Below are 9,971 nucleotides of genomic sequence, written 5' to 3'. Positions count from 1 at the left end.
GAGGAAAGACAAGACATAGGTATGCCTTTCTGAGTCACTCCTTGGTTCCTGTGCAGAGGGTGGAGAGGGGTCTGGGCACAGGAAGACCTAGGAGAAGCCAGTGCAGGGGTTTGCAGTGATCCTGAGAAGAAAAGATGGTGACCTGAATTAGCTATATGGGTGGGAGCATGAGAAAGTCTAAGAATTATTGAGATAGTTGATAGTGCCAGGTATAATTTTAGGAACTTTATCTAGGAAGAGACAGGGAGGAATCTAGGATGGTACTGAGATTTTGGGGTTTGCCTGTACTTGTGATGGCCTACATGGGGGTAGAGGTTGGAAGGTAAACACGATGTATTCAGTATGTATATGTTAAGTTTGAGATGCTTTGGATGTTAATTCAACTGGAATGACCAATAAATAATTAAATAATTATGTCACAGTGAGTGTGAAATCCTTCCCGATGTTCACCATCACCAAGGGTACAAATCCCCCCCAAATTTCCTAATAAGATGTCTAATGAACTTTTCCCCAGATTCATCACTGCCAGTATTCCCAGCCATAGCTGTCCCTACCTTTGCACCACCTGGTCTGTCAGGACCTATTTTCTTTTCTTTTTCTTGCAACAACAAAACATAAGGGCCAGGCAGTACGAGATGCTGGATTAAAATGGTGAGCAAGAGACGACTTTCTCCATGCCCTCTCAAGTTTAGCGTATGATGTCAGAATTAGACACTAATCCAATAACCATAAAGTAATTAAACTAAGTTAAAACTTAAAATTGCAAGTGGGAACAGAATTGCTAACTGAAGGTACGGAGTAAGGACGACAACCTATAATGGGGTTTTGCCATAATGAAGATTTGCTCAAGAAAGTGAAGATAGAGTTTAATTCGAAGAGGCTATCCTAGGATTCTCTCTCGGAAGGGTGTAACCCGGCACCGGGCAGAACACACACTTTACCGGAGATTTCCAAGTCGGGGGGTTTAGCTATTTTGTCCTCTAACAGCCGCCATCCAGCCGCAGGTGGCCGCCGCTTCGTCGCACTGATCCCTGGGAGTTGTAGTCTCGACCTGAGCGAGCAGGCATGGCGGCTTCCATTGCAGGGGGCTGCGGGACCGTAAAGGACCTGGCTCGGAGCTTTCGAGTCGTCGGGGCGCTGCTGCCTGCGCGGGTCTCTGTCTCCAGCCGTAAGTGGAGCTGGGTTTGCGGATCAGGGAGCAGCAGAGGCTCAGGGCGGGGATTGGGTTGGCGAGTCTGGAGACCCGGGGCGACCCCTCGTTGGGCCGTGAGTTGGGGAGGGTGCACGGTTCCGAGGACGCTCACCTCAGGCCTGAGCCGTCTTGATGGTTGTCCGCTCCCGCAGGGGCCCGCGTGGTTCTCGGCCGGCAGCAGAGCACTGGACCTTCCGAGCCCGGCGAGTTTAAGCCGCCGCCGAAACCGGTTATCGTGGACAAGCGCTTGTCCCAGCGCCGGGAAAGCAGGTGAGGATCGAAGCCGGGCGCGAGTCCTGCATTTTGGGTCGATGTGCTTGTGAAGCTCTACGGGCTTTAGAGTTCTTGGCTCCAGAGCAGGTTTCTTGAGCGGTCATAAAGGAAAGGGCACCCAACTCAGGTTTGTCGTCTTCGCGTTTCTCCCAAGCTGGCTTTGCACTGTCTCTGCTGCCTTAAGTCAGAACTTCAAATCGGGACTTCCAGATGTGAAACTCCTACGGCATTTGACCTGCAGCAAGTTTTTTCATAAGCACATTGTATTTTATTTGTTTACGTTCGGATCCGATCTTTCCTCTGCCTAGTGGAAATAGATTGGTTAGAACTCATCGTATTTTAATGTCCAGACAAATAGAGAAAGTAGTAACAATTTCCACTCATTTGTACGTCTGAAAATTGAGCTTCAAGACTGCTTAAAAATATGGTTCACTTAAATGAATGGTTGTAACTTTGAAGGTACATGTAAATTTAGGTAAGTAGGACTTGCGGAAAGTTTCTGTGGACCCTTACAACAACCATATTAAGAACTTAGTTTTAAAGGGAAAAGCTGGGTGTGATTATAGGCCTTTCTGAAAGTGCTCTTGGTTGTTGATTGGTTTCTCTCTGCATGAATGTATTTAACATTTGAAAGATTATGTTGAAATAAACTTGAATTTATAGAACCTAGAGATTCAGGAAAGATTTCCTTTTTAACCTGGAAAAAGAGTACTTTTTTTCTTTTTAAAAAAAGATTTATTTATTTATGCAAAGAAGAACTGGGGTATAGGCCAGAAGAGTGAGGAGGGGAGAAGGTGAGGGGGGCAGAGAGGTGGGGTGGAGGGGATGGTTTGAGAGGATTCACCAGAGACAGAATGCAGAGCAGAGCAGAGCAGAACAGGCAGATTTACTGAACTACACTGCTGAGAGGTGCAGTGGGCAAGACAGGAGAGGTCTGCTGAGCCAGGTAGATTAACATCCTGGTCTGGGATCTAACTCAGGCCACAGCAGTGGTAATTTTATAGAGCAGAGACTTAATCCCTACACCACCAGGGAGACCCCAAGAGTATATTTTTAAATGGCAGTATTCACTACAATTTAGTTAAATGGGAATATAAATTGTATAACTACTTGGAAAACAATTTGACAAAATTGAGTAAGATTGTGTGTACCTTTCCACCCAGAAGAAATAAAATTTAAAGAAAGAAATCTGTACAAGGATGCATGTACAAGAATGAACACAAAAGCAGTGTTTGTAACCAAAATTTAGGAGTAGCCTAGTTCTCCATCAATAGGTAAATAGGGAAATACATTAATAGAACAGAGTACTATATGGCAGTGAAAAATGAATGCTCCAGAGCTAAAATGAGTAAACTTCACAATTATGATGCCTGGGGAAAACATCCTGCAGAAGAATTGATATAGTATGATTACTTGCATGTGTAAGGTGTAAAAAAATATATGGAGGAAATGCTCCACTTCATAGAATAATCAAACCTAGCTTTCCCAGTTGGTACAAGTTGACATAATGTTGCTCCTGAAATGACAGAATAAGATCACACCATCACTTCTGTAATATTTTTACCAAAGATGTTTTATATTGGTCTAGGCATGTGGAAACAGGAAACAAATCTACAACCCAGGGTTGGTCTATAAGACAATAGAATTTGACTCAAACAAAAAGTCAGTGTTACAAAAATGGGAAGATGGAAAATACCATTAGTTGAACAGAATAGAGACATAACCAAATACAATGTGTGATGCCTGAATATAGCTTGGATTGGGCAACAAACATCTATAAAAGATAACCTTTTCCCGGGCATTAGTAGATACAATTAAATATGAACTATATATTTATATATAGTGTTGTAACAAATGTAGGAAGAAGCCCTTATTCTTAGCAGTAGCCTTCTAAAATGTTAGGGAGTGAGATGTTTTGTGTTTCACATTTTCAGATGGTTCAGGAAAAAATATAGAAAGCAAATGGGACAAAATGTTGTTAATTGGTGAAACTGCATCAAGTATATATGGGGGTTCATTATAGTACTATTCTACTATAACAGTTTTAGTAGGTTTGAAAAATTTCAAAGTAGGAAATTGAGGAAAAGGAAGAAATTCATAGGCATAATCATTACCACATATAGGACAGTCATTAACTGGGATTGGGGAGGGATGCTCAAGGTTTCAACTATAGCGATCATTTATTCTTTGGATGGGGGAGTAGGGACATGAATTTTCATTGTAGTGTTTTTATGCTTTTCTATAGATTATTAAATGTTTTATGATGAGTATAAAATCAGTTAAAGAAAGGAATAGGGAGGTTATTTTAAAAGTCAGTTTGTAATTGGTGATTTCTATATTTATATTTTTTTTGACTTATTACATGTGCAACTCAACTTGAAGCCCACATTTAAATGTTGACTTGCTAAAGTTATAACTAATACAGTAGTAATATGTCAGCTTCTCCAAGCTTCATTTCTTCATCTGTGAAAAGGAAATGATGACACCAAACCTACCTGGTTGTGAAAATTACTTTATGTTATAGATGTGTAGTAAAGCTTTACATACCATGCCAGGAGATAAGTCAGAAATTGTTAGCTATTTTCATGAGCATTGACAAAATTTTAGAAAGGTGATTGAATCTTCCTTTTTTAAGTTTTTATTATTATTATTATTTATTTAGAGGAGAACTGGAGTGTAAGCCAGAGGTGGGGTGGTGAGAGGATTCACCAGAGAAAAAGTGGGGAGCAGAAGAGGCAAACCTACTGAGTTACACTGCTGAGGGGAGCAGCAGGCGAGACAGGAGAGGTCTGCTCTGCCACGTGGGTCAGCTCTCTGGCTGGGATCAAACTCAAGCAACAATGGTGATAGTGCTGAGACTTAACCCCCAGGCCGCTATGGAAGGTGCCCCTGGAGATTGACTTTTCTTATTTAGAGAAGGAAGAATAAAAATCATAAATTTGATAATCTTTAATATTTCCTTTTACAAAGCAAGTTTCTCTTTCAGTGGTATTTTAAATTTGCTTTTAACTTTTTTATTTATATTTTTCACAGGTTCTTGAGTCCCGAATTCATTCCTCCACGGGGAAGAACAAATCCTCTGAAATTTCAAATAGAAAGAAAAGATATGATAGAAAGGAGAAAAGTACTCCACATTCCAGAGTTCTATGTTGGTCAGTAAGAGCTGGATGCTTATATTATTAGTGACTGAAGAATTAGTTTTGTTGGCATAGAGAAGATTATTTTTCACATAGTTGGGTTTTGCCTACATGAAGTATTATTCCTAGTATATAAAAATACATGTAGTTATCTAGAATTGCTATTGATTATTTTTGCATCTCATGTAAAAGTTTCTCTTTTTAATTTGTAGGAAGCATTCTCCGTGTTACTTCAGCCGACCCATATGCCAGTGGAAAAACCAGTCAGTTTCTGGGGATTTGCATTCAAAGATCAGGGTCAGGACTTGGCGCCACTTTTATCCTTAGAAATACTATAGAAGGACAAGGTGGGTTTCATTTCATTATTTTGATTTTCTGGAAAATGTTATCTCAGGATTCTTTTCTTAGCGTGGAGGCTTTGGCCTGAGAGTGGTATGAGAATTGAGGCTGCTGATTAAATGTAGTTGATGTTTTATTGCTTTCTCTTGAAACCTTCTTTTATCACAGGGACAACTACCATCAGAAGTAGGCTTTCCAAACCGTGGTGACTATAAAGCAGTGAAGGGACCTTTGTTTCAGGAGTAAATAACCCATGACAACATTGCGATGAACGCACTGATGTCCTCATGAGTTACTTTCTCCGAAGCTGAGTCGTCCCATTTTGCTTTATGTTCTACAGTCACCACAATTATCAGTTTTATAAAAGTCAACATTTTAGAAAGGATAAAATTATGTTTGGTGTGCCTCATCAGGCAGAGGAGCAAGGGTTAAAATGCTAGAAAGATTATGAATCAAAATCAAAAATCAAAACAGTAAAGTTTTCATGCTCAAGTTTGTGTGCTCATGTTCCCCAAGCGGGACGTGTTATAGTCAAAGAAACTGAATGTGTGAGCAGTTGCTGCTTCTCTGCCCCTCAGTGACTGTGGCTCTGTGCACGGGGAAGCTGACAGGACTGTGCTATTAACAGACTTGTGCCTCCAGTCAGGTCTTGATCTGGAGGAAACCTTGTAATAGAGACGTGAGCAGAGGAATGAGTCAGATGGACACCTGGGCTTGATTTCTTTTTTGAGATGACAATAATAGTTTCTGCTTCGGGCCTCCCCGGTGGCACAGTAGTTGAGCGCTGGGTTGTGAAGCTGCCCGCAGCCTCTGCAGCACCGGTTCGATCCCCGGCTGCTCCCCGGCCACTGGAGGAGGGTCCCACATGGCGCGCAGACCTCTCCTGCTGCCCGCTGCTCCCCTCAGCAGTGTACTTCGGTCCTTCTGCCTGCTCTGCTCCCCGCTCTGGCTCTGGTGAATTCTCTCACCCTCCCACGCTTCTGACTGTATCCAGTGCTTGTATAAATAAATAAATAAATCTTAAAAAAAAAAAGTTTCTGCTTCCCAGGGATGTGGTCAGTTGACTGAGATTTTGTACATGAAGTGCAGGAAGACAGAATACACAAAAGTATCGGCTCCCTCTTGCCATTCTCTTCAGTTTTATCAATGTTATGACTGAACCTGCCTTGACCTTCCCCATCAGTACTCCTGTTACTTCACAGGCATTGGCTTTAAATGCTAGCCGTATGATGATAGTTCCCACCTGTAAGTCTCAAGGACTGACCTTTTCCAAGTTTCAGATTTGCATAAACAACTACTTATGTGATGTCTCCATTTATGGGTCTTATTAAGCATGAAACAAGTTAAAATGGAGCTCTTGTTTTCCCTCAGAATATGTTCTTCTCATGTTTTTTCCCTATTTTTGTAAATGGTACCATTCCCTATCCACTTACATAACCAAAAGCTTAGGAGCTACTTTTAATTCTCTTTCACTTGTCCAGTCAGTGAACAAGTTTGATTGGCTGAGTCTTGAAAAAGTATATCCCAAGTTAACTTCTTTCTCCATCTCCACTGCTGTCTCTCCTGTCTGTGCCACCAGGGCCTTCTGCCTGTGGCCTTGTGGGATCTCAGTGTACCTGGGCTCACCAAATTACTATGCTCCAGCCAAATGGGCCATTTTCTGTTTTCCTCAGCATGGCAACTTTGTTAGGACCACTTTGCTGTTCTTTTTGTTCAGAGTATTCTTGGCCCTTTGTAGTGTGAGCTTAAGTGTCATCCTTTCTCCAAGTATTTAAAGTTGCTCCCTTCTCAGTGATAATGTCATCACTTTGTATTGTCTTTATGAAATTATCTTGTTGGTTTATATATTATTTGTCATCCTTTAGACTGTTAACTTTATGAGAGGAGAAGGTGCTTGCCTATTTTGGTTTTGCTGTGGGCACAGCTCCTAATTCAGTGCCTGGAACAGAATAGTTGTGCAGTGAATATTAGATTGAATCCTGATACTATACAATAGATATTAATGTTGGTCATATATTTTCGTTTTTGTGTTTTTCTTGGAATATTTCCAGGAAACCTCAGAATATGCTCTTACCTTAAGTGTTTGATGATACAGATGTTTATAGCTTATTACTTGTATGTAGCATCTTGGAAACACCAAAAGGTGTTACTAGTATTAAAAAACAAGACAGCAGGACCCAAATGGAGTCACTTATGCTAAGCCCTGTGTCACCAAACTGAGACAACTTAATTACAGTTTTGTCTCTCCCAGAAATGAAACCTTAAATGAGTCAATTGGAAGATTCCTAATCAGCACCAGTTAAGTAATCCACCTATTAGACCCTTAGTATCCCCTCTGGAAAAGTAATTTTGCTCTGACCATCTGCTTTTTTTGCTTAGTATAACTTCTTTGCCTCCATTCTCCTCTGCCTAGAACAGTCTTCAAGTTTTTATAGCTTCTTGGAGGTCCTTCCTATCTACAAGATTGGATGCTGCCAATTCAAATGATTAAATTATTAAATTTGAACAAATTTGTTCAATTTATTAAAAAAAGAAAAATATTTCATTTTATCTTTTAATGCTTGCTTGCTTTCTTATGGAGGGCTCTAGAGTGTTTAAAAAAAAAATACCTAGGCCATCATTAAGAAGACTTCTGTACCATAGCTAAAAGTTCAAATTTCGCTTACTCTTTTTGCATTATTAATCTTAGTTTTATTTAAGTAGTTATGTAATAATCCAGAACTGACAGAACCCAAACTTTCTCCATGCGCTAATGCTATCAAAATTGAAGAGAGATAGGACCCAATATAGATGGGTTTTTCTTTAGACTTTATCATTGTGATTCAGATTTTCTGATTTTTATATCTATAAACATTAGATTTACAAATATGCAAATTTTAGTTTAATTCTATTTTCGTAAACTTCATTTTAAAGATTTCAAATTTGTGTCACAAAATGCTATGCTGGTTCCTTTATGAGGTTACTACAGTATAAAACATACATAGCAATCTCGATGCAGATGGTAAGAAATATTTTCTTCTTCTTTTTTTAGGAGTTGAGATTTGCTTTGATCTTTATAATCCTCGAATCCAGGAGATCCAAGTAGTTAAATTAGAGAAACGATTGGATGATAACTTGTTATACTTACGAGATGCCCTTCCAGAATACAGCACTTTTGATGTAAATATGAAGCCTGTGGCAGAAGAATCTAGCCAAGAAGTTCCTGTTAATCAGGTATGTGTTGTACATTTGGAACTGTCAATGTAAATATGAAATAAGAATCATCTTAATGAAAACTCTTGGAAGAATATTTGCTTATAACTACTAGCCTAATTTATTCCTTTTTTTAATGTCTTCCCTAGCTGAAAGTAAAAATGAAACCAAAGCCCTGGTCCAAACGCTGGGAACGTCCAAAATTTAATATTAAAGGAATCAGGTTTGATCTTTCTTTAACCGAAGAACAAATGAAAGAAGCTCAGAAGTGGAATCAGCCATGGATTGAGTTTGATATGATGAGGGAATATGACACTTCAAAAATTGAAGCTGTGATATGGGATGAAATTGAAGCATCAAAGAAGTCCTGATTCTGAGGATGAACTTGGTTACTTGCCGAGGATGTATTGACTCTCAGGTTTATTTAGACACCAATTTAACTTCATGTATAAAGACAGTCATTAAATCAGCTAAGCATTCTTTATTTTGTTAGAACTTTTCTTAAAAAGTGAAATTAGGGGCCTCCCCTGGTGGTGCAAGGGTTGAGCGCTGGGCTGCGAGGCTACCCGCAGCCTCTGCAGTGCTGGTTCGTTCCCCCGCCTCCGGCGAGGGTCCCCCCACACACACACACACAAAAGTGAAATTAGCACAAGTTTGTTGCTTTAAAAAGAAAAATATACATGCTCAGTGGTTGAGTATCCATTCTCTTACAGGAGACCAAGCTGCAGTCTAGTCAAACTTAGCAGCTTTCTCTGGAATCTGAACAAGGACATTGGTAAGGTTGCCTTTTTTAGAATCTGCGAAATCATAAATACAGAAAAGTATGATTTAAAGAGTAATAATGAAATCACTATTCATGTACCTACACCAGGTTTAGAAGTAAAACATCTAGTACTATCTAAGAAGGGCAAGACATAGAACACGCACTAGCATCCAGAAGACGCTGTGTGTCCCACTTGCTTCCCTCTCCTTCCCATTTGTAGGCCTGACATAACTGTGTGTTAATCACTCCTTACATTTTTTTTTTTTTTAATTTGGTACATACACATTCTTAAACAATACATCTAGTCTTGAAAATTCTGTTGGCAGGTACAGGAGGACAACATTGCCATTATTACATGAAGACATCAGGGAGAGCATAACAAAGCCTTTGGGTCATAGTTTCATTTTGGCTTCCCCGAGAGTTCACTGAAATCACTTTTGAGGGAGTTCATGTCTAGGGTCATGAGTGAGTGCTGTTAGACAGGCTCACACGGGCACTCCGGCAGGGTTATCACATGGGCTGGCTGGGTAATTGATGTCTGACAGAAGTGTGGCCAAGGGAGTTGCCTCTGATTTCTGCTTCTCTGCTCATAATGAATCAAACTCCCACTTGGAGGAGTTGTTCAAAACAGCACTTCCAGAGGGTGAGGTGAGTGTCCTTGCTGATCCATGTAGCTAAGAATAGACTGAAGAGCTGGCATGTATTCACTTGGTAAAGACCAGCCTCTAGATAATTTGGCTCCCCTGGGTATGCTGTTCTTATATTAAAAAGAGTACAGTACTAGCCTAGCTTTTGATGAGGGCGCTCCTCAACCTGTCTGTCTCTTGATCATGTTGCTCCAATCTACCCTCTTGTATCTAGCTGTTTGGACATTTGAATTCACTCCTTTCTTACCGTGTTTTCTGCATTCTATTTTCCATTTTATTGGGTTTTGGTGGGGCACATCTTTTGGTAGCTTCTAAAGGAAGGATGGGTGGAATTAAATTGCTTGAGGCCTTGAGTATCATTTGATTGCTATTTTATAGAATTCTAGGTAGTAAATAATTTTCCTTCAGAATTTTGAAGGTGTGTATGG

The 9,971-nt window shown here is 40.2% G+C and overlaps 1 protein-coding gene across 1 annotated transcript; it reads left to right on the top strand.

The window, feature by feature from the left end:
- Window positions 1–1,065: 1,065 nt before the first annotated feature.
- MRPL19 (mitochondrial ribosomal protein L19) lies at window positions 1,066–8,584 on the top strand (the record flags this gene model as incomplete). Its single annotated transcript, XM_084235201.1, has 6 exons — window positions 1,066–1,168; window positions 1,345–1,462; window positions 4,499–4,621; window positions 4,819–4,949; window positions 7,973–8,154; window positions 8,283–8,584. The coding sequence occupies 6 exons, from the start codon at window positions 1,066–1,068 to the stop codon at window positions 8,502–8,504; spliced, it is 879 nt and encodes a 292-aa protein (XP_084091327.1). The 3' UTR covers window positions 8,505–8,584.
- Between the last annotated feature and the right edge of the window lie 1,387 nt (window positions 8,585–9,971).

The sequence above is a fragment of the Talpa europaea genome (assembly GCF_964194135.1).
Source record: "Talpa europaea genome assembly, chromosome: 6".
NCBI classification, from domain to species: Eukaryota; Metazoa; Chordata; class Mammalia; order Eulipotyphla; family Talpidae; genus Talpa; species Talpa europaea.
The sequence above is the reverse complement of the archived record's forward strand: the minus strand, read 5'-3'. Positions and strand labels throughout refer to the sequence as shown.